General features: G+C 41.2%; 1 protein-coding gene across 1 annotated transcript in view; it reads left to right on the top strand.

Moving 5' to 3' along the window:
• The window catches only part of SNX24 (sorting nexin 24), a 94,210-nt gene extending 68,429 nt beyond the window's left edge, over positions 1-25,781 (top strand). The window contains exons 4-7 of the mRNA XM_066603118.1: positions 15,713-15,807; positions 17,846-17,878; positions 21,130-21,194; positions 21,647-25,781. Coding sequence (XP_066459215.1) covers positions 15,713-15,807; positions 17,846-17,878; positions 21,130-21,194; positions 21,647-21,717 — 264 coding nt within the window. The 3' untranslated portion in view covers positions 21,718-25,781. The remainder of the gene's footprint in view (positions 1-15,712; positions 15,808-17,845; positions 17,879-21,129; positions 21,195-21,646) is intronic.
• The last annotated feature ends 373 nt before the right edge of the window (positions 25,782-26,154 follow it).

Here is a 26,154-nt window from a genome sequence, read left to right on the forward strand (position 1 = left end):
GCACTCTGATTGGCTGCAGCAGTCCGCCTCTATACAGAAGGTCACCACGCTATAGACAATAGGAGAGGCAGTGCTGGCTTAGCAGGGGACCTGCATTGGTAAGTGTAGCATCTTTTATTATTTTTCAATATTACTTGCAGGTTAAAAAATTACTAGGAAACCTATTTTGAAACCACATTTACTTGGAAGTTATAGTCACCGAAAGTAATCTCTGTTGGTCAGTAGCAGAGTTGTGAGACTTACTTAGGAACATGAATTCTCCACACCTCCAATAATAAAATACCTTTAAAAGAACCACTGTGGAAATAAAAATCCAAATTTGGTAATTGTTTTTGGCATAGATTTCAACTTTTTTTGTTTCTTTTATTTTTTTTAGTCGGGAAACTTGGTAGAGCCTTCAGCAGCATCTCTGCCTCTCTCATTTCCTTCCTCTCACTTCTTCATAGATTCCTATGGGCAGCATGAAACACATGATCTCTCATTAAGCTGATCCGTCTTGATAATCGATCGGTTTGGCCTTTAAAGCATGGGTGGGCAGCGTCCTCCAGAGTGAAAGATGCTCATGACAGCCACTGTTAGAGGGGTTGTCCAGGACTTCTATGAACCTTTACTATTGATGACCTATCAGGATAGGTCATCAGTAGTTGATCTGCAGGGGTCTGCTGTTTGGGATCCCCACCGAATAGCTAATCACCTGGCCCACTGTCAGTACTGGAAGCAAATAGTGCTGTCTGTATGCATGGGCCCAGTTTGCTGCTACAGGCTTGGGTTCCATTGAATTAATTGAGACATGTGCCTGAATTCCAAACTCAGCCACTACAATGTTTCCAGCACTATCTTCCTCCACTGACAGCAAGCCACATGATCAGCCGATCGGCAGGGATCCTCAATAGCAAAGCCTTGCAAATAAACTATGGATGACCTATGCTGGGGGTAGGTCATCAATAGTAAAAGTCCAAAGAAGTTTCAGACAACCGTTTTAAAGGGTTTTTTTCAACAAAGTAGTCCCTCAGTGTGCAAACATAATAAAGAGCTCATACTCTCCTCTCCCTGCTTGTCTCCGCCGGTGGCTTCGGGTCTCTTCACTGACGTCATGTTTGCTATCGGTGATCGCTGTGCTCTGTCACTGGTTTCAGCAACCAGTTTAGTAGACATTCAGACTGCCTGCAGCCTGTAAACACAGCGGAGAATGGAGTGGCAAGGGGGGATTTGCAGGGAGAGGTATGTTTACATACTACGGGACCCATTTGTTGAAAAAATATTTTATCTCAGGCAACCCCTGTAACTCTGGTTCAAGGGAACCTATCACGTTGCCACAACACCATAAACTAGGTTATGGTGCTGTTAGGGGACATGACAGGGGCCGGGTGACTCTTTTTTTTATACTCTCTCCCACTATCCAGCGGTGCCCCTTTCTGCAGTTGCCATGAAACACGAAAATCTGACTGTTCTCAGAGTCCTGTGTGTGCAATGTCCTATACAAGTCTATGGGAGAGCGCTGGCAGATTTTTGTGTTGCATGCCAACTTCAGAAAAGGGCACCGACGGATCGTGGAAGTGGGTAAGCATGAAAAAAATACACTACCCGACTACCTGTCCCTTCCCCTACAGCACCGTTATTTAGTTGATAGTGCTGTGGGGATGTAACCGATTCCCTTTAATATTAGAGGTGACCTGTCAGCTCCCCTTACCTACATATTTTAGTAAGTGCTTGTTTTTTATTAAATAACAATTCTATAGTATTTTTTCTTATCACCCTGTCTTATGCCGTTCCTATGTTAGAGATTTATGAATTGACAGCTGGGTGTTACCACTTTTAGGGGGGCTGTATCCCAACATATTTTGACAGTAAAAATAAGTGTCTATATAAGCACCCTGCATATACAGCACGCAGCATCAAAGAGAATGCAGAGTCTCCGGGGCTTGGAACCCACAGAGCCCCAAGTCCAACAAAACTCCCTTGTGATTGCATTACAAAAAGGACAGCAGTACAAAAGGATAAATCTGTGTTCCTCCATAACAGCTGCAACGTTTCAACCATGTTGGTCTATGTCAGAAAAGAGTAGTAGATGCTTGGAAGAAGATGCTTCCAGCAGATGTGGCTATAACCTCTATAGTAAGTGAATGTAAACATGCCTGGGATAAGCACGTATCTATACAAAGGAACTAATATAAGGGCAGACTAGATGGACCATGTGGTCATTTTCTACTAAAGCAGACATACCGGACTAGGGACGGGTCCTGGAACTCCCTGATGTCTTTTTATAAACAGACAACACCATTAAAGAGTGTTTAACGCCTGATCTACTGATTCTTTATTGCCCATACAACATCAATACCTGAGGTCTATTCTAATGATGTTTGCATGCAGACATGAACCGTTAACCCGTGACTTCACTACTTATTGTATTAGTACATGGGAATAGGTTCAAGTGTTGTCGTGCATGGAATAAGAAGCCGGAACCTGAGCATTTACCTTGTTGAAAGTTGAGACCAAATTTGAGAAAAACTGCAGAGAAGACATTTAAATCACTAAGAATAATGTAAGTGTAACTTAATAAGCGAGATAATTGCAGTAAAGTGAATGTAAGTTCAATACCAGAATCTTTACTTGCTGATGCCATTTATCACTGCATCCTCAGTGCACAATCTGGAGAGAAGGGAACAGCTGCCATATGCAGAACCTCTAGTAAAACCTGCAGGAATATGCAGTGCCAATTCCCAGCGGCAAGCCATTCCCTGTCTATAGAATTCAATACCGTTGGTTCTCGAGCGCTGCTGCATTGTAATAGGATTTGAATACCTGGATTATAGTTGAACGAAGTAAGTTGGTTGCCTTCGTAAAGTGTTACCTTTAAGTAGACCCGATGGAAGAGCAGAGAGACACAGCTCCCCTCCGATGCTCTAACCCCACGATTTACCCTACTGAACAAGCCTGCTATTGATTACCTTTCACCCTGGCATCACAACTACTCTTAGGATTCAATTTTTTTGTTGTTTTGCATATTTTATTGATCAGAAGTGGTAAATGAGCATCAAGCGTGCAAGGAGACGATGAATTGTTTACTTGCATAAAAATAACCTTTCAATAAAGGAAGATGCATGGCTTACACTTTTGGTGCTGTTTTGCTGGCCAAAGCAGATGGCATTCAGCTGCTATTGATCTGTCCCTTCTCCCAGAACAGCATGCAATGCGCCTGCTCATCCTGTCTGGAAGGACCTCGGTTTGGGGAGACGAGCTGTGACTGCATCAAATCTCCGTAAAAAAGATGTTACTAGACAAAGGGCTCTATTTCGTTACCGTGTTATTTGCGGTATTTTTGACTCCTTCTGATCATTTTTTTTCAAAAGCTTTTCTTTTTGCAAATCTATTGACTGGAAATGTGGAAAAGCTGATTGTAATAGTAGGTACAGATAGAATAGTTGTTGGAGAAGGCTCACATCCCAGGTAGTGAAACGGATTAGCGGAGTGTGAATTTTGGGCTTTTTTTTTTTTATTGATGTCTGTGAAAGGGCCTTTTATATGGCACACGTATCGCTCAAATAATCGTTGAATCATCCGAAAATGAATGATCGTTCAATGTAAACGTGACCAATGATTGGACGATGGATAATTCGTTGACTTATTGTTAGTCGTTTATTTCGTGCAGGCATATAAATCAGCATTCATCGTTTTAGCCTTGGCAGGTAAAGGGGGATCATTCAGTCGTTCAAATACTATTCCCAGGCTTTTCCAGCCCCCCCTGACAGACTAACGATGGACTGAACAAAAACATGACAAAGATGATGTAAACTATTTGCAGGTGCAAATGGACATTGTTTGGAAGCAGACGACTTTTTCACTCATTCTGACAATTTATTGTTCCGGGTAAAAGCACCAAACTTGTTCATGTTTTGACCACATATGATCAGTATTTTGTATATTGCTATATTAAGTGACCCATATCTAATGGTGGTTGTGTGGGAGTAGGGGAATTTTGCAAAACAAAAAAATGGGTTGTCCTTCCCCTTTCCCAAATAACGGGTTGACTAAGAGTTGTCAAGTCCACAGACAAGAAGGTCAACTGACCGTCCAATGTACTGTATGCTCTGTTTTCATGTAAAAGAGGTTTTTATGGGTTTTGTAAGATATTTCTTCCATAAGTCTTTGTTACTATCATCAGAAGGCCTCCTTGTGACCGTACAGCCCACGGGTATGTCCACACAGGACGGATATTCTATAAAGTTTCCATGCAGAAAATCCACAGCATTTACAGTAGAAGCAAATTAGATGAAAAATCCACATAGAATACGTGCAAAAATTGACCTGTGGTTTAAGTTTTACCCTGCAGATGCCGACCACGGATTTCACACTTTGCAAGGCATGGGTTGAAATTGGTGTCAGATCTGCAGAAATTGCACTATGAAATCCACTCTAAAAATTGCTCAATTTTTGCGCTTTTCGACACCACGTATTTGTCCTGTGTGTGGACACATCTGTAAATAGTTGGATGATACTGACACCCTGCAGCCCAATATTCTCACCAGAGTGCTGGAGAGGTGTTGAGAATTATAAGTAACTATGAGAGGGTAAACTTTGCTGAAATGAATTATGGTTACAAACACAATTGTAACTTCCAGCAAGACATCATATTACTAAGCGGAAGCCTACAGCTGCACAGAAGAGGATTATTTTGTGTTTCTTTTAGCATTCTCTCCCAGTTTGATATATCAGGAATTTTTATTCTGCACAAAGACTCAAATGTAACCTTAATTTACACCTTTTAGGCTCACTTCTAAGGCTGGGTTCACACAGGGCGGATTTGCTGCAGTTTTGCCGCAGCAGATCCGCCCGCGGCAAAACCGCCCGCGGCCGCTAATCTCGGGATTAGCCAGCCATGTGGACAAGGTTTCTCAGAAATCTCGTCCACACGGGACGGCTAATCCGCTGCGGTAAATCCGGTTGAAGCTGCGGCCGCCGCAGCCGCGGTTTCCAAAGATTGAGCAGGTCTGTTTACCTTTCCTTTTTTGTTTATTTATGTCACGGCCGCGCTCTCCTCTATGGGAGAGCCGGCCGCAACGGAAAAGCATGCGGACGAGCCGCTTCAAAGCCGCCGCGGCTTAAACCGCGGCGGTTCTCCCGGTGGAAATCTCGCGGTTTTTGCTGCGGCCAAACCGCGAGATTTCCGACGGGAATCCGCCCTGTGTGAACCCTGCCTAAGATCGGCCAATACAGTGTATTTAAAGCAATAAATTTAGCATGTGATTTCATCTAGAAGCAATGAGAAAAACCTACACGGAAGATCGGCAGCGAAGCGTTGAGTTTTGCGGAGCTGGTAGCTCTGCTCGGTGCGCTGTGTTGACCCTTGTTGGTGTCCTCCGAGTAAAGCAGTAACCTCTACAAGTAAAAGAAGCTAATGAACAAAGAGAGCGAAGTACTAATGTGGTGAGCTAGAAATTATCCTTAAATGGTGGACTTTTTCTGTTTTAGAACATGATCCAGGTACATAAACCATTAGGTATGCAATTAGTATGCTGGAACTACCAGATGTTGCTGCTTTCACACCATAATAATCTGCATATTAAAATCCTGAAATTACATTGGGAACTAAATGACATAATGACTTGTGTTCCATTCTTGTCTTTTATTGGTGTGACATGGCTTTAAATAGATTTTCTAACTACAAGGTATTGGATTGCTAGATATGCCATCATACAATCCTTGCATAATGGTTATCGTACTGGTTTCTACCTTATGTACTTTTCATATGCACAAAACCCTGGAATTAATGGCTCTTAATTAACAAAAATATATATACATTAAATAATAATATCGTTCATTTATAATAATGACTTCTAAAAGACAGCACTACATTCAAAATGCCCCTGATGGCTCAAGACTTTTCCTCATTCTCTCTATAAAGGTACTTCTTTTGACTGATGGACCCAGTATTTGTAACTGTTTCACACATAACCGGACTTGCTAATTGATTCCCGGTATTTTTATATATGCACACGTGTATGTATAATATATATACTCTGCTAACCACGCTGCATTTGTGCCTCATTGCGCACTGAACAGCTGCTTTCCCCTGTTATTGGGAAGGGTAAATGATCCCGACGGTGTTTGAAAGACGGATGCTGAAAGAAGCAGCAATTCATACCAGTTAGCCTTTATCAGAGACTGGCCCTGTTAACAGCATTCAGGGGGACTCTAAAGCAAGAGATCCATCATACTGAGGACAGTGTGCCACGCTCATTTAGAGTGAAAAGTGCATTTTGGAGAGCTATCCATTTAACATACAGAGAGGGTGTTATAATGGTGACAAATTGCTACAATTGGAAAGGGCAGAAATAGATGTAAATATCCAGGGGTGTCCATTGTTACAGCAGCAACCTTGTCTACATATTTTATGAGGTTCGAGGAAACAAATGCTACATGTTTGTCAAACACAAGCAAATATTCCACATTTCATGTTCCTATGCATAATCTTGTTGGCCGACGCCATTTAGAGATACTTGTTTGGTTGAGGAATGATCACTTTTAACTAGGGGTCATTAGCTGTTAAAACTATTAACGGGGCGGGTAATATAGAGCAGATGCTGCTGAAGTTTTGTCGCTAGTGGAAGTTTGTTGATTAGTTTATTAATTATGGCCCTTCACAAGACACAGTTATCGTGGAAGTAATAGATCAAGTGGGTTGTGGGATAATTGTTAGGTATAAACAAGTACAGGGACCAAACGATCAGTAAGAAGTCAATAGATTGCGCATTGGATATTCATACAGACCTAAAAATGAGCATTTGCTGTAAGTCTTTTAGTATAAACGGGCATTATAATGATTCGCTGAATAGAAAGTTGTGGCAGAAGGGTTGGCTAGAATCCGATGAGCGATTGAAACTACCCAATTATTGTTCAGTGTAAATGCACGCCAAGCAAACGATATACAATCGCTGATCACCTGCTCGTTCTAGTTTATCCTGCAGTGTAAAGTGAACTTTAGAGGGAGTCTTATCTCCCACAGGCCCAAATACACATTAGATATTCAAATGGTCTCATCAAAAATTGTGTGTCTGTCTTTATATAAGGGCTCCTTGTACCATTCATTAATGTTAACAAAATAAATGTTTGCTAAGAAAAATATATAGTGTTCACCGCAAAGCATGTAATACAAATAACTAGTCTAAAAATATGGTCCCCAATTAAATGTAATTGCACCTTGCTTAAAAGAGGCAATAAAATGTTTGCTAAATACAACTCTCCGAATATTAGACAATATTGTATACAATAAGGGAGTTGCCGGTCATCGTGAACACTGGAGAGATGTCACAGGGGAAGAATTGCTAAAAATGGATAATAGAAAATTCTATATATGGGTCAATGTGTAGATGGTCATTTACAATGTAGTCACTGATGTCTTCGTTAAACCTGTAAAAATGGAAAATTAAAATTGAAACTGGCCCGCATAGATAGTTTAAACTTCTCCACTTGTGAATGTGAACATGACTGCGGCTCGGTTGTGTCCGTGTGTATTGTCAAACAGTCATACCCCGTGTTAATACTTGTTTAGTTCTACTTCTTTTGGCCTCTATAGCACCAACATATTCCACAGTGCTGTTCACTGTTTGTCACCATATGCATCGACCCCTCTCCATCATGGTCTCCATCATATACATGGGCCAATTGCGTAGGAGGGCGATTATGGTTTTTGGAGTAATTTGGGGTGGGGGGGAATATCCCGCACAAACATGGCGATAACATACTAATTATATTTATTATTCTGTACACAGAAAACATCTATTCTTTTCTAATGGCCAGCACAAATACCTATGTATTGCAGAACTCCACAGTATTTCACTGTCTGTGTCAGGAATTAATAAGGAGGTATATTTCTTTCTAACAACACAATACCACAGATGGCGTATAGACTTGAGTCTTTGCCCTCTAAGGTAACTTACTACCCACTTAGAAGATTACACTTCAGGAATGACTTTAAAAAGACTAAGTAGAAGGAAATGTTTCATCTTGATCAGATGTTACCGTGTGCTCTGTAGGAACCTTGCTTGGAAATCTCAAAAGGTTAGCAAAGTGGTCTTGTTGAAGTTTTCAGCAAGATGCTCCGTTGCAGATATAATTGGCTGATGAGTAGGCTTGGCCCCTAACTAGAATGCCATTGTTCGATTTCCCAGCATTCCCTCTGAAGACTTGTCACAGTTTCTGCTGGCTCCGTTGACAATTTTCGAAAAAGCAAACTCAGGGGAAATCATTACGCTCTTTACACGTCGTCTTCTGCAGTACAGAGTGATCCTGTGATATTTTAACACTGTTTTCCACTGCGTGATGGCAGCTAGCTGAGGTTAAAGCAGAACAAGTCCCTCTGTTACTTTGTGACTGTATTTCAGCCACTGAAGAAGAATAAGAGATAACTGACAATTAAATGCCTGGGTTGTCAAATTTGAAACATATGCAGCCAATCAATTGTGTCTATTGGGAGCACAGTTTTGTGAAAATGATAAGGCGGATAAAAAAAAGCAGGACGCTGTGGAATTCGAGCGGCACGAGTAGAGTGGATATCTCCTTGGAAGAAACGATGCTTCAAATACAAAATTATGATTTTGTTTCCTGTTTATCAGATGTAGCAAGAAGAAAATGTTGAAGAGAATTGAGCGAAATGATGTTGCACCATTCCTGATTTCTCGTAAATGGCTGAACTTCCATAAAATTCCTTTCATCCATAATAAACAGGAGCTGACAGCATTATCGAATATTTGGCATGATTAGACATGTACATAATCCCAAGATATAGAAAGGTTACAGGTCCTCCTGCAGCCACCTGTATAGGAGCTATGTACTGTACTAGAAGACACATCTTGTAATTGGTCAGCTCTAGTTTTCCTCTACCAATATTATGAACTTCCCTTTCATCCAGCATATCTGATGGAAATAAATCATACGTTACTGGACTTGTTGGATCTTGAAGGTTTTTTTCTACATCTCATTCGAGGGTCGTCTTCAGGTTGAAAGTGTGACAGAACGTCTCATTATACTGTATATGTTGGAAGTCAAATATAATATTAAAGGCATATTCCACCCTAAATATCTCTGAATCGGTGGAAAAATATGTAGGCTGTAATACCTTCCTGGTCAGTAAGTTTTTAAGAAACGTGCTCTTGAGCTGGTCAATGTGATGACCAGCAAAAGTGCAAATCGCTTCATTTACCCAAATTAAATTTTTTGTGCTGAAAATCCTTCTAAAGTGCTGTCCAATAGAGGTTTTATATTCTTTTAACTGTCCAGTGCCTGTTGGCATGTTGAAATCCTTCTCCAGCAGCAGAGGCCTCAAGATGGATTACAGGAAGTTGAGGGGTGTTGGCTCATGCTGCCCCTAGAAGTCTGTTGGGGAGAAGAGCTGCTGGAATAAGACACTTAGAGGCATGGCTGCTGCTTTTAGTAAGTATTTTATCACACTCCAGTGCTAGATCCACAGTTACCCTGCTGTATAATGTCCTCCATGATGCTGTTTACTTATAAGGGTGTGCTACAGAGAACAAGACAATAAGAGATCCTCTTCTACATATGAGTAATGACCCTGAGAAAGCCACCTGCTAGTGGCGATACATGTGGGAAGCAGGCTGCACCCTTCCTTCTGTTATGTCTAACTCAATTCCAGGGCACCCTGTCGGGTGACTTTGCTATACATTATTTCTAGGCTTTTGATATTTTTTGATATTCTGTAGTTTATGGAGGCCTACTGATAGTGTGACTTCCCCAATGTATATATGATTTAATCGTATTCACATTTGATGTATATCTCATATACTTTTGTACTTATTTGCAGGTACTTGTTGTTTTTTTCTAGCTTGACATAGTTTTCAATCTGTCTATATTGTTCTAATAGGTAGATTTATGGGTTCTTCTTTATTGGATTTATGGACTGTAGAACTTTAAGTTCTCTTCAGAGATTTTTAAGTGTTTTTTTTCTTTTAACTTTTTTTTTATTAAATGATGTACATTCAATAAAGATTGCCTTGTGGCATTTTGATAGTGTGTTTTTTAATTCATGTGAGTGCCATATGTGCTTACATATTCCTTCTTGTATGTAGTTAGTATTTTAGCACACCTCGGTGCTGGATTCACAGCTATGCTGCTGTATTATGCTCTCCATGATGCTGTTAATTATAAGGGTGAGCTAGACAAGAAAAGATCCTTTTCTTTGTGTGCAGTGTATGACATGATGGCAGCTAGTCTACACCCAGCAGCTCGGGGAACGCTGACAATTAAAGATAGGGTCTGCAGAGGGGAAAACTGGTGAAAGATGCCATATGCAAGTCAGATGATGTCCAGAAATACTGGTGGTACTCGTATAGTCACACAACTGCTCATTGTGAAAAGTTAGATTTGCATTAAACATTTTTTCATCCCTGCAGTACATACCAGTTGCACACAATCTACAGAAAACACACAAGCATTTTAAGTGCAAAAAACACCGTATAATTTACAGAGCTGTCTATTTTTTTGTGGCAAAATAGCTAGTAGTGGGACGGCCCCTTTTACTACTTATACTTAAAATGAAATAAGTATTGTGTAGACACAACAAGCTATATACAACTTAAAGGGGTTGTCTCACGCTGAAATGGGTTTGTTTTTTTTTCAATAGGCCCCCCGTTCGGCACGAGACAAAACCCAATACATGTGTTAAAAAAAAAAAAAAAGTTTAGTACTTACCCGAATCCCCGCGCTGCGGCGACTTCTTCCTTATCGTACTAAGATGGCCGCCGGGATCTTCACCCACGATGCACCGCGGGTCTTCTCCCATGGTGCACCGTGGGCTCTGTGCGGTCCATTGCCGATTCCAGCCTCCTGATTGGCTGGAATCGGCACACGTGACGGGGCGGAGCTACGAGGACCAGCTCTCCGGCACGAGCGGCCCCATTCACCGCACAGAAGACCGCACAGCGCAAGCGCGTCTAAAATCGCCAGAAGACAGCGATTTTAGACGGATCCATGGCGACGGGGACGCTAGCAACGGAACAGGTAAGTGAATAACTTCTGTATGGCTCATAATTAATGCACGATGTATATTACAAAGTGCATTAATATGGCCATACAGAAGTATATAACCCCACTTGATTTCATGAGACAACCCCTTTAAGCTTTAGGTGTTTTACAGAACGCTGTATTTTATATAGAGATTATGTAAACCCAAGGCCAGGAATGCATGCTAATAATGTAAGCTCTTCATGATAGGCAACACTCTTTCCTGACTGCCTTATGCCAAGCACAGCACTCAACACAGCAAAGCATAGATTTTCTAACAATATAATCTACAAATTTGCTAGTTATGAGTTAATGTTGAGGAGCGTGAAGGGAGGAGCTCGCTCATGAACACAGCGGACTCGTAACTATGAGTCCACTTATTCTGCGTTGGGTTCTGTTCACTAAACGGCACAATAATTGTTCTGCCATTTGAGCTAATAATAGTCAGACCTGTCTGTGTAGTGTGGAGAACCTAAAGGGGTTGTGCTTACAGAGACAAGCTGTAGAAAAAAATAAAAAATATATATACTCACCTGTCTGCTGGGGCTCAGGCGCGTCTAGCCGTCGCTTGCTCTCCCTGCACTACTCTGAAGCTTTTCAGCATGCGGGGATTAAGCTTTTCAGCAGGCGGACAGGTGGGTATATATTTTTTACAACAGCTAGGGAAGATTTTCAGGGAAGGGCTTATATTTAAAGCCCTTCCCCGAAAATCACTGCAGGGGTTGCCATCAAGCCATTGCTTTCAAAGGGGCCACCGGCAGCAACAGCGGCCCCATTGAAATCAATCAGAGAGCTTTGCAATCTTAAATCAGAGTAAAAATTTGGGAGAGAGCCTGCTCTCAAGTCAAAAAGCTTGTAAGCTGAGGCACTCTCAACCCAAGGTATAGCGCATATAATTTTTTTTTTTTTTTTAGGGGGAAAGAAGAAAGTCTGCCATTTGGTTTTTGAATTTCAATAACATTATTGTTTAATATATTATTTTCTCTGGCAGCATGACTCTGGCGATATCAAGTGTATACATTTTTTTGTTTTGCTATTTTTGTACATTAAAAAAACCCACACTTTTTACATTTAAAAAAAAAAGTTTGCTTTTGTGTGGCTGCATTCCAAAAGCTATAACATTTTTATTTTTCCATCAGCTGAGCTCTATAAGGACTTGTTTTTTGCAGGATGAACTCTAGTCTTCATTTATCCAATATTTGGGCACATATAACATTTTGATTGCTTTTTATCCAGTTTTTTTTCTAAAGGCCAGATGAATAAAATTTGCAGTTCTAGCATGTTTTTTATTCTTAACGGCGTGTACCGTGTAGGAATAAATGATATGTTAAATTAATTCTGCAGGTTTTTCAACTTTTTCTTTCAACTTTTTCACGCTTTAAAAAGAGGAGTGCTTTGTAATTTTGTGGGATGAGTTGTACTGTTTAATGGTACAATGCAACGTTTTGATCAAGAGAGCCTGGTAACTACAGGCTGGTAAGTCTCACTTTAATAATTGGAAAAATATTTAAGGGGTTTCTGAGAGATGCCATCCTGGAATACCTGAAGGAAGACAACGGCATAAATTCTCTTCAGCACAGGTTCATAAGGGATCGATCATGTCAAACTAACTTGATCAGCTTCTACAATTAACGGTGCATTCAGACGAGTGTGTGCTGGTGCATACATAGGTGTGCACAAAACCGGCCACACACGGAATATTGTGTACAGTTGTGGGCACCAGTACTCAAGAAGGACATTTTACAGCTTGAGCGGTTACAAAGGAGGGCAACTCAAGTAATAAATGGAAAGAGTGGACTACAATACCCAAAGAGGTTATCAAAATTAGGATTATTTAGTTTAGAAAAAACAGCTGAGGAATGACCTAATAACTATGTATGGAAATATCTGTTGACAATACAGATATCTCTAATCTATAATCACAGTCTATACCCAGGACTGTGACAGTAACAAGGGTGTCCTCCACATCTAGAGGAAAGAAGGTTTCTACACTGACATAGGAGGTTCTTTACTGTAAGAGCAGTGAAACTATGGAACTCTCTGCCTGAGGACATATTAATGTCAAATTTGATTAAAGAGGTTCAAGAGGGGCCTGGATGTCTTTCTTGAGTGATACAATATTATATGTTAGAATCATTAATAACTGCAAGGGTTGTTGATCCAGGGATTATTCTGATTGTCAGATTAGTCAGGAATGAACTTTTTCCCTTACATGATGTAAATTGGCTCCCACCTCATTGTTTTTTGTTTTGTCTTGTTTTTGCCTTCCTCTGGATCAACATTGGGGGAGTAATAGGCTGAACTGTATGGACATGTGGTTTTTTTTTCGCCCTTACTATGTTACTATCAAAATAAAGCCCCTTAATGGCCGCCATCAAAAAGGGGTGGCCAATAAGGGGTTAAAAAAAAAAATATGAGCATGGTGTGTCCAGTGCATATTACATCCATAACATTATCACAACCAGATATAGGTAAATGTGAGACAAAGTTTTAATCTCACATTTCAAAAGGTGCTTTAATTGTTTGCTTTGAAGATTGCTGCTGCTTGACTTGTGAACATTCTTGGGCTTTCTTGTTTGTGTTTTTATCAGTCCTCCCTAAGTTGCAGGGCCACATTCATAATGTCAGAGCGTATCGCACCAAATGCCTTCATGCTAATTTAGAGAAATATCAGAGCTTAGCTGCACAAACCCTGACAATGAGATTTGTGGCCTGTCTTTTGTCATTCTCAGATATAGTATAGATGTGGCCAGTGCATCGTAAGCTGATCTGTCAAACTAAACAAACAACTCACATTGTTAACATTTCCTAAATCTTGCATTAATAAAACGAGAGTAAGTCTCTGAAACCACAGGAGATTTCCTCTTTCTCACAGCAATGATGGATTGGATTCCTTCAAGGCTGAGTAATGAAATAGCCTCAACTATTGAAATGCAACATTTTGTTTTCTTTTTGCTTTCTTCTCAGTAGAAACAGGAGTTAACCTTTTAGAGCGGCATACAAAAATAAAATTTACGGCACATTGTTTATTCCTTATGTTAACGTTTACTTCATGTTTTATAATTCATTCAATTACGTTGTTGGTGGTGTTTGTTTAAAGCGTATGATCATTTTAATTTGATGTTCATAGGGGAGTAAAACATTGATGGATCTTTAGTATAAACCATGAAAATGTTATTGGCGGGAGTCTAACCCCACGATCAGCACAATAAAGCTTGTTTATGTGATGCTGTGCCTGGTACTACACCTCAGTCCCACTCAAGTCCAGGTACAACTGCTGAGGCCTTAGTCAGACGGGCTTTTTTTGCAGCGATTTGCGCATGCGCATGCGTCCGGCGATTTTATAAAACCATTGCTTTGCAATGGTATCGGACACATGAGCGCTTTTTATGCGCTCATCCGATAAATTATAGAACAGAAATCGCAGATCGCACCTATCTGCGATCTGCGATTCCTGTTCTCTTCTCTATATGCGCTCAATGGGGCCGGCGGCAGCAGCGCCGACCCCATTGAGAACATATAGAAGACAAATCATTCTTCTCGGCCACAGCTGTAACAGCTGTGGCAGAGAAGAACGATGTTTGCCCATTGAATTCAATGGAGCCGGCAATACAGCCGCCTCCATTGAAAGCAATGGGCTGCCGGCGTGCGCGGGATGAATTGTCAGGAAGGGCTTAAATATATAAGCCCTTCCCTGCAATTCATCCAGAAAAGTGTTAAAATAAAAAATATATACATACTCACCTGCTCCCGGCAGCCGGAGTTCCGTGCGGCCGTACTGCAGTGGGTGTGAAGGGGGTGTGAGTCAGACCTGTCCCCTGATTGGCTCAGCGCTGAGCCAATCAGGGGGCAGGTCTGACTCACACCCACTGCAGGCCGGCCGCGCGGAACTCCGGCTGCCGGGAGCAGGTAAGTGTATATATAAGTGTATATATATGTGTATGTATGTATATATATATATGTGTATGTATGTATGTATGTATATATATATATATATATATATATATATATATATATATATATATATATATATTCTTTATCTTAACAATTTTCTGGATGAATTGCAGGGAAGGGCTTATATATTTAAGCCCTTCCCGACAATTCATCCCACACTCGCCCGCAGCGCATTGCTTTCAATGGAGCGGGCTGTATTGCCGCTCCATTGAATGCAATGCGCTGGACAGCTCCGGCCCGTTTCTAATGAAACGTGGCTAGGAGCATATTTTCGGGCGATTTTCGGGCACCGGTCACGCGATTTGCGGATGCGCATCCGTCATGCGATCCGCAAATCGCGCGAAAAGACGCCCGTCTGACTAAGGCCTTATATGGACCATTGGGAGACCTTTTATTCTGTTGATCAGCAGGTGTCGCAAGTGTTAGACCACCCCACTGATCAAGAATAATAAATTTGGACAACCTGAAGGGTTGCTCATATATGTGGCTGTGTCTGGTATTGCAACCAATCTCCATTTAAATCGAAGCACAGCTGCATGTATAGATGAGCCATGGTCCTTCTATTCCATCAGTCCATGGTGGCTAAATCTCCACTGGCTGAACATGGGTAAGCCCATCTTAAGGATACTCCATCAATGTTTTGCTCCCAGAAAACTACTTTAAGTGAATATTCTAGTATAACTTTATGGAATTGCCACTTAATAGTTGTATTGGAAATACAAATTATGACTTTTTTTAATAGACTATTATATACGAAAATGAAGAACTCCCTAGAATATTTCTGGATTTCCTGAATATTCGCCATCTGCCATCTCTGCCAAAAGCTGAGAGTTGCTGGTACAGTATTCTGTTTTACTTATTACTACATTGGTAGACATTCATTAAAATCAGATCAAAAAATGTTACTGCTTAGGAGGTGCATGGTCCCAATCCTTATGAATATAATATAGAAAAACTTGGCAGGCACTCAATTGTGATTAGCAGATGTGTTTTTATAGACCATCCAATCACTGATTTAAAATAGGTGATGTTTTGGGTCTTACCCAGACCTTCTTCAAACACTGATTGCTCTAAGAATGGAGTATTTAGAATTATAGCATAGCTTACCCTGTGCCGATATCTATATTACTATACATCTGTATTGCTTATTCTTAAAGCAATCGGATTGTTTGAAGGAGGTCTGGGTAGGACTGAAATATCACGATTTTAAATCTATGAATCTATCTTTGATTGTTTAATATGAAAAAAAGGTTTGGTACGGTGTTAGCCAAGAGTAAAGTGTGATTGTTCTCAGTAAGAGAAACCAAGTAATCTTGTAGATATGATACCTTTTAATGGCTAACAAAAATACGTGATGTTATTGCAAGCTTTCGGGATATCGCCTCCTTCGTCAGGCTAAACTTTGTACAAACTAGTTTCATTCATTAGCCTGACAAAGGGGACAATATCCCGAAAGCTTGCTGTAACATCATGTTTTTTGTTAGCCGTGACAATGTATCATATCTACAAGATTACTTGGTTTCTCTTACTGAGAACAATCACACTTGATTGTTAATAAACAGACATCTTCTAATCAGAACTGAGTTTCAAATTTTTCTATGCTGTGTGTATTAAAACTAGTGCAGATTAAAAATGGAGAAGATAACCAGTAATATTCCATATGTTTATTTAAAATTTCCCTTGAAAAAAAATTAAAGCTGCTACCTGGTTGCTATGGGTAGCTATCCACTTTTCCCTAGTACTAATTGTAATAAATCCTATCGCTTTATCTATCTCGTATTGCATTACATATACATGCATATCTATATATCACACTTGGAATTAGAGATGAGCGAACCTACTCGGCCACGCCCCTTTTTCGCCCAAGTGCCGCGATTTTCGAGTACTTCCGTACTCGGGCGAAAAGATTCGGGGGGCACCGTGGGTGAGTGGGGGGTTGCAGCGGGGAGTGGGGGGGGGGGGGGAGGGAGAGAGAGGGCTCCCCCCCCTGTTCCCCGCTGCTACCCCCCGCTCCGCCACGCCTCCCCCCGGCGCCCCCCGAATCTTTTCACCCGAGTACGGAAGTACTCGAAAATCGCGGTGCTCGATCGAGTAATTACTCGAAACGAGTATATTCGCTCATCTCTACTTGGAATCAAACTTCTGAAATGAGTTGTTAGTTTTCTCTTTGTTGTTGTTGTTCTTCTATGTAGATAATGGTAATGTTTGGGCTTCTTTACATCTCAGGTTCTGGTGTGAGTTCTGTCTGGATCCCCAAAAACTCCATCCAAACGGAAACCTGGATGGAACTATGCTCAGACACTGATCGTATTGGTTGCCGTTTAAGTAATGAAAGTCTGTGGATGCTTACAGTTTTCCAAATAGAAACTTACCAGCAGCACAGCAAGAAACCAATCCTTTAGGGGAGCTGTAGAGGTGCACGCTCATAAATGGATCCGGACTTCACAAATCCACATCAGAATGCAAAATGTAGAAAGAGAGAGCAGCACACGGGAATCTTCAATAAAATCCTCTGCATTAAAGATGCATTCGTTATTGTATCTCCACACAATGATCAGCCACGTTTCGACCACGTCTGGATGCTGTTTTTGGTGATCCAGACAGAACTCTGTGACAGAATCTAGGGATTAAGGCTGAAACGAGATGTGAAGAGGCCCCTAGTCACATATATTAACAAAATGTAGCCTTTGAAAGAGCATATTAATGTGCCAGGCCTTGGACCATTAGTTGCCTGATGAATCTTTATTCTGCGGTGTAACCAAGAAAACACTGAGGAACATTAGAAGAAAATTCTGAAATAGTTTTACTGATATAACTTACAGAGTCTCTTGAATTTTGTTCTACTGTCCTAAGTAACGACTGCTCTATCTTTCAGCTCCATTGAGGAAATCGAATCCGAGGAAACTAGGTAGGCAGTTTATATTTTCTTGTACTGCAAGCTTTGTGGTAGGGACCAGTAAATATTTCCCCACAAAGCTACGCATTTTACAGAGGCGATCGCATGGATGGCCATTTAGATTACATAGGCTGGTAGGTTGAACTATTAAAGAGGATAATGGGTACATCAGCAACAATTGCCTACCATTCGCATACACCAGGTAGGGCAGAAGATCCTGCCTGGTTATCACCACCTAGTGAATGAGACTCTGGTGCAGTATCCTGCATAGCAGGCAACTAAGAGCACCACAGCCTTTCATTCTGAGATTTGGTAGGGGTACCAGTAATTTGGTCCCCATTGTTCAGGAAGTGATACCGTAGCATGTCCTACTGACTTGCCATCACTTATAATTATGGGAACATGCCTATAGGTTATAAGTGAAAGTTAAAGGGGTTGTTCCACGCCGAAACATTTATTTATTTATTTTTTTTGCATAGGCCCCCCGTTCAGTGCAGGACAAACCCAAGGGATGTGTTGAAATTAAAAAAAAAAATTTTACTTACCTGAATCCCCTCTCTGCAACTTCTTCCTTCTTTTCCTCCAAGATGGCCGCCGGGATCTTCACCCACGATGCACCGCGGGTCTTCTCCCATGGTGCACCGTGGGCTCTGTGCGGTCCATTGCTGATTCCAGCCTCCTGATTGGCTCGAATCGGCACACATGACGGGGTGGAGCTACGCGATGACGCGTAGAGGGGGCGGAGCCAGAACGCCGCTTATGCCCGGACTGACCAGAAGGGAGAAGACCCTTCTGCGCAAGCATGTCTAATCAGGCGATTAGACACTGAAATTAGACAGCACCATGGAGACAGGGACGCCAGCGCAGGGAAGGTGAGTATATAACTTCTGTGTAGCACATATTACATGCACGATGTATATTACAAAGTGCATGTATATGGCCATACAGAAGTGTTTAACTTAACTTGTCATCGCGGGCCAACCCCTTTAACTTTAAGTGGGATTGAGAAGAGAAAAACATGTAGATTTCCTAATCTAGATTTTAACATATAGATTCCTATATTTATGTCACGTCTCCATGTAAGTAGACAAATAATGACTCTTCCACAGCCACAAGATCTACTACATTTATGTACTCCTAGGGAAACGATTAATACTGTACACTGTATAGGAGAATGCTAGATAAAAATTGTCTTCTCAATGTTAAAGCTACTCCCACTGGGTTATTAAATATGGCTACATTCAGAAACCTACTGGCCATACACTTCCGACTTCTCGCAAGCTTAGGCCTTGTTTTCATATGTCCAGCTAGCCATTGGGTCTTTTCCCCCTTGGCATGGTAATGATACGCTGAAGGAAAACTAAAGCCAGAACTGAAAATATTATTTTCTATGGCTTTGTGTCTGGCATCTGACAGAAGTTGCTGTGCAGTACTGATCCAGGGGAAAAAAGTCGAATATTTGTCTGTTCCGCTATCTCAGACTATGAAGCAATGCATAGAAATGTTATCAGTTGTTTACGGCTCAGGCATAAAACAACCTTGTACACAACTGATATGTCAGCCCAGCCTTAAAGTTGCTTTCCATGGTACGACTGTTGGGCGCATAAGCGTCTGACAGCTGTGCCAGCAATTATTGCTTCTATACTTTTACACAGGAGCACGTCTGTCAGATAACGGAGGCGGAGATCTCTAACAGCCACCCACCTTTATTCACAGTAAACCGATGTCATTCTAAGATTGAATGCCTCCTGTTTACACTGAGCGAGAAGCCGCTCAGTAGTCCTTCTACTTCAGTGGATTGAAACAAAACGACCAGCGACTAATGAGCGACTTCTTGCTCACTGCCCTGAGGGGGGTTAAAAGTTGTCCATAATCGCTTGTCTGAGCAATTATTCAGGTGACTATCAGCCCATGTAAAGGTATCTTAAGCATATATACACTATCCTACCAAAGGTAATTGGACACCTAACGAAGAATCAAAAGTAGTATTTATTTACACATGTTAAAATATAGTGGGGCCTCCTTTGGCTCGAATGACATTGGATACTCTCTATGGCATACGTTCTACTATCGTCACATACCCTTGAGCTAGTATTTCCCTCTGCTCCTCCTGCAAACGTCTGGCAAGTTCTTTTAAAGACGATGGATACTTTTCATGTTTCCTGACCCAATATTCCAGTTCATTCCAAAGATGTTCAATAGGGTTCAGGTTGGGACTTTTTTACAGACTAATCCAATCATGGAACATCCATATCTTCAAACTAATGTAAAGCAGTGTTGGCTTTGTGCCAAGGCACGTTGTCTTGTTGGCAGTCTTGCTGACCATTTCCAGAGTATAACACCACATTGTCGACCGCACATTATCATTTAGAATGTCGGGGTGCACCTCCATGTTCATGGTTCTTGCTACTACAAACAACCGTGTATGAAACTGAAAAGTGGACACCCTTTCAAAGATAAAACTTTTAATTCTAAAAGTTAAAGAAGAGAGTCCCTATTGTTATACTATTATTCTACTTAACCCCTTTAGTAGCACGTCCGGAAAATCTCTGGGGCTTGCTGCACTGACCATGCAGATAAACCCTGAAGATTTCCGTGGACAGCTCTAGTGCTGAAATGCTGGCCAGGACACACAGTTACTGTGCCACTGTACACGTTTTCCACTTTGAATTAACTCAGGAAAATCTATGGGGTTTGCTGCACTGACATGGTAATAATAAACCTGCCACTGAAGGGGTTAAGGGGAGGAGCCACCCGACAAGCAGAGGGCCAAAACCATACCACATGAAACATCCACAAACCATAATGGAACCTCCACTGTATTAAACTGTTGACACAACACACTTGGGTAAAAGGCATTCCCCAGGCATCCTCCACACCCCTATTATACTGATAGGGGTGTCCAAATACATTTGGCAGTATAGTGTATACTGTAAGGACTATATACAGCTGAGTGAATAATTGACAGCCGCTGTCCATTGGGAGCGATAGACAGCCTTTAAGAGAAATGTGCATAAAAGTATAAAACTAATTTAGCTATAATACAAGAGGGGCATGTGATCATATAGCTACAGTTACACTGACTATGAAGGAGAGCTTATGCTCACATCAAGGTCCCTGCAGATTTTGTCTTTTGAACTTTCCAAGTGAGAATGAATATCCCGCACTGCAGTCTCCTCCGCTCATCATTGTATGGAAACTAGTTTGTTGTATTTTCTGCTTACCATTTCTGATGCTGATGCTTGTGTTTTTGACCTTTCCAGCAAACTGTCCCACCAGCCTGTGCTGCTATTCCTGAGGGATCCATACGTCTTGCCTAAAGCCAACGGTAATCAAACCTGTCATGTGTTAACTGCTGTTTACTGATCATTCTCAGCACCACAAATTATTACTAAAACTACACGCCCCATGTCACATTTCATAATAGAGCGATGTAGAGGAGGACATGGGTACATATACTGCTATATTTTTGGACATTGCTATAAAGACTTCAGTCATATACTGTCATATACCAATAAAACGTGCTATAGGGGAAATATAGAATAGACACCACCTATGATGTTACAATTCTAGCTCCAGTAAAACTCCTTCTCTGCTACTGTTACAATCAGTAATAATCATATCATTTATTAATATGTTGAAATATCCTTAATGGTGGTGATCCGGCTATTGTGAACCATTTCTGACACAAGAAGCCCACCAGACTATTTCCTCCGGCTCTACTTGACGACAGCGTTAAGTGTTGATCTGTATTGACAAGGTCTTTCTTTTCTCTCTTAGATCTCACAGCCAATGTGGTGATTGAGGGAGTTCTTCATGGTATATTTTACCCACATCTTCAGACCAGCTAGAAGTGTGATATAATCTACAGTATCCATCCTGAAGCAAGTGGAGCTGTCAGGTGGATAATCTGTTTTCTTGAATGCTTGGCTGCGGTGCCGGCGATGGAGCCTGCTACACAGTGTACTAGTTTATTTATTGTTTACTAAGGAATATAAATAATGGGAAGCAAAGGGAGCAACGCAAACTCATCGTAAGGAAAGTCTTCACGGTCAATGATGCCAACATACTGCCAAACCGATTTGCATATACTGTACATTTCAACACCATGTCAGAAGATTCTCGGGGCTCCATGAGCTCAGTCCTCAGCTAATGCTTACATTAAAGATGCTACGATGCTCTGAACCCTTCAGAGGCGAGACAGATTTCCATCGCTGGGAACGTCTCGGAAGACTTGTAGAGCAGATTTCCGGTGACTAAAATTGCTGACACGGCACCTTCACGTACAACACATACTGGTGGGGGTCAGTGGTATAAAACTGTCTATAGGGTGGTAGTCTTTATATGTGATGTTTAGTGCAATATTTTTATGTTATTTTCCCACTTTTTTCACATGCTTTAGTCGATGAGGTCAGAAAGGGAATAAGTGTTCTAATTACTGATGCCAGTATAATTGGTAAGGAGCTACTTTATATGAACTGATGTGTAAACATCTCATTATTAGGAGTTAACTTGCTGCTTAACTACTTATGTTTTTAAACTAAAATAAAGGAAAGCGTTCGACTCATTGGGGACAAATGTGGTGGTTTAGGAGCCTCTGGTATTGATGAGTCATAGTTATTTTTCTAAAAATGTAATTATTGGTGATCTGAGGATGTTTATTGCAGGCAGTCACGTGACTAGCTTGTTTGAGATTTTTAATTCATGATATCTACCACTCCTGTGTTCTTCTATCTTCAGGATGTTTTCTGATAAGCACTATTGTAGGAACATTAGGTGGATTAAATTTGCCATACATATCAAAATCCACTTCGAGGCTTTTACTATGTGGACATTTTGCCAATCCAAATCACCATCTATTAATGACTGAATTAATAGAGCATAAGACAGGAGTGTTGTTATGGGGACATTGGAGCTGCAGGTTGCCTGGAACTTTGTAACTTTAAAGCACTGACAACATAGCAAAGAAGTAACTTATGAAAGAGCCACTTCAGTGAATACACATTTTTCCATTCCTGCGCCCTCACCTGATTGCCTGTCACACTCTTTAGGTATCATCTGTGTATTGTAGTAATTTTCATCCAGTGCATCCCCTGTCTAATACTGACCAGGCACCATCTCGAGAGTGAGATTTTTTTTTCTCATTTATCCCATGATGCATCAGCACATCATTAGCTGAGGCTCTACCATTTCTGCCTGCTGGGGGAACAGTTTAGCTATCATTACCTTCTATATTCACCTAAATAAGCTACAACCCATAAATATACAGTCAGGAGGATGTGATCTCCTCTATTATAACTGTGTGATCATCATCAGTAACTGTAACAGGATTGTCTGTGTTCCCCTCTAGGCAGTTTCTATGGTAGTATTCATGCAAAAGCATCATGCACTATTGAGAAATGTACTCATTTCAGAAAGCATAACCGAAAGTAGCTGGTTAGAAGTGAGATGACATAACCATCTAAGGAAAAAGAGGCCAGGACTTTCAGATAGAGAGAAATAACTAACCAAGGTAACACTAGCTCACTTATATACACTAGGGGATGGTTGCATCATGAATGGGGGAAAAAAATCCCTGAAGTGGCCTTTTAAAATTCTTCTTGACAAAAGGGATTTTATGGAACACTTCTTAACCTCTCCTTTTAAAGAGGATCTCTGGACTTGGGTCTGTTAACTTCAGTAGATTTATGGAGGACCTGGCACTGCTCATGACTTGTCTATTCCATAAAATAAGTTTGGAGTAGCTTTACTTACAACTCTTTATTGTACCATCCTCCGTTACTCCTCCTAGAATTGCATCAGTAAATTGACAACTGGATTGCCGCTTTTCTTCTTGTCAAAGGGTGTGTCCCTATATAGTCTGATACTGTCAGCACTAATTCCACAGCATCCGTCTAAGTTGGGACGCCCCCAACTGGTGACAATCAGCTGTTAATGTATTCTAAATTTCTAGGAGGAGTAACACAGGAGCATCATAACATGGCGTTCTGATAAAAGATGATCCAGAATTGTAATTTTATGGGGAATACAGTTATTTACTAAAAAAAGGTGATGGTCCTCTTTAAAGGGGTGTTCCTATCACGGTATGTGATGGGATATTGATAGGCATCTGGGACCCTAGAAGTCACTAGAATGGAAGTGCCGCAGTGTGCTATGTGAATGGAGCAGAGTTGCAGTATGTGCACAGTTGTAGGAGCCAGCTCTCTCTTACTAGTGATGTTGGTCCTTCCTTCTAGTGATTACTGGGACTAATCTAATAAGGGATATAGAAAGGAAAAATGTAATGAGATGTTACATGTAGTTTTATATAGAATTGCTGTGTTCTACAGTTTTGCAGATTGTCTCCCTTGGACACATCATGATAATCCTGCATACATGCTTGTCCCTCCTACATTAACAGCAGAGAGCTTAGATCTCACACTTGGGACTGCATTGCAAGTCTAAAAAGTAAATACAGCAATTTATTTAATTACATGTCATCTGGATTAGGACAAGTTACAATCAACAACGCCTTTAAAATGGGACCTGTCCATGTAAGATGCGTTTGATCACCTGATGTGCATGAAATAACCCACCCTGCCAAGGGAACAACTTAGGAGCGGGAGCAGTCCCATTTGGGAGCTTTCACGCAGGGTAAAATATTCAACCCCACAATTCACTGCTAATGTGCAGATTTTGGTGCAAATTGAAAATCGCCGAATCCTACCAGCAATTCCGCTTCAAAATCCGCAGTAAGTAATGTGAATTTTGTTGCTGAACTCCTGGAACTGCATATCGGCTGGGAAGTATAACATTCAAGTCCTTTCTACCAGGGTAAATGCACACGGGCAGAAATTCCGCAGCGGGATTTCCCGCAGAATTTTCGCCCGTACACGCTGCCAAAGGATTGCATTGGTTTATGCAATCCTATGCAGACAGGCACAATTTGACTGTGTGAAAACTAGCGTGCTAAACAAATCGCCGCATGTCCTATTTCTGTGCAAGCCTCGCAGAGGCCCGCACAAAAACGTCACCACTGGCGCGCCGACTCTGCTCTGCACGTGTACGGCTGTGCGCCAGCACATTACAGTGCAGAGAGAGAAGACGCTGGAGGAGGTGAGCCGCGGGTCACTGCAAGGGCACTGGTCGCAGTCCACTGCAAGAATTCTCGCAGCAGGATCCGACCCGGCCGTCTGCATTCACCCTAATTGAAGGCATGGGAACTACCATTTACATTCATCAGCATACAAGATGTGCAATTTCCTCCTGTTTGGTGTTTATATTCATATCTAGTATGCCCTACAAAACCCGGTAAGCGAAGGACAAACAATGATGCAGACCGCAGGTATCTGTTTGCATGGACTTGTATCCTGTCCATAAACGTAAGGGAACTGCAAAACAATTACGGATTCATCTCTTAGGACTTTAAATGAAGGGAAAACGTTTAGAGTTATTTAGGATTCTGTAACTGTGTTGCTTAATGTTTTTCTCATAATAAATCAAATGTTTTATATTAACCAAGACCGATACAAGCTGACTGCTGATTGGTTGGATATTTTGTAACTCTGTAAGAAATCATGTGGAATGAAGGGATTCTCAGCAACTGGTACTAAAATTGTATATTTGATAGACTACAAAGCTTTTGAACACTTCTTGATAAGTACTTGGCTATAGGTGTGCCATAAGAGTCTGGAACCATGAACTTGTGCCACGTGTATGTGAGTACTATGGTGACGCTGCTGGCGCTGCATGGCAGATGCTTAGTATTTTTACTGTACTCTAGAGCATTTGATATTTTTGTACATTATGTTTTAAACGAGGCATGCTATTGTTGAATAGATGAACAATGTTCGGCCCTACAGAATTACTATCATGTCGGCGGTCTGTAACTACGACTAGACTTGAATATTGACTACAATAAATATTATTAACTGGAGGAATTGTCTGTGGACTTTGTCACTGAAGAAGGTGCTATAGGAACATTTTCAGGTTCAGTCCTCATTAAGGCCAGTGTCACATAGGCGCAAGTACATTTACGCCACCTATTTGTGCAATAAGTATTGCAGATTTGCGCTTGCATCTGTGTGTTTTACTGACTTTTTGCATGTGCAAATCATGTGCATTTGCACATGCAAACATGCTCCCATTCATTGAAATGGGCATTAAGTTAGTGCAATATATGCTACTTTCATGTGCAAATTTGCTGGAAAAAAAGAGAATGCTATGTATTTTTTTTGCCTAAACCAAATGCATGCTCAAAATCCGCTTATATGAAGGCACCCATTGAAGTCAGTGGGCTCTCTCTATTC

Source organism: Eleutherodactylus coqui, chromosome 5, assembly GCF_035609145.1.
Source record: "Eleutherodactylus coqui strain aEleCoq1 chromosome 5, aEleCoq1.hap1, whole genome shotgun sequence".
NCBI classification, from domain to species: domain Eukaryota; kingdom Metazoa; phylum Chordata; class Amphibia; order Anura; family Eleutherodactylidae; genus Eleutherodactylus; species Eleutherodactylus coqui.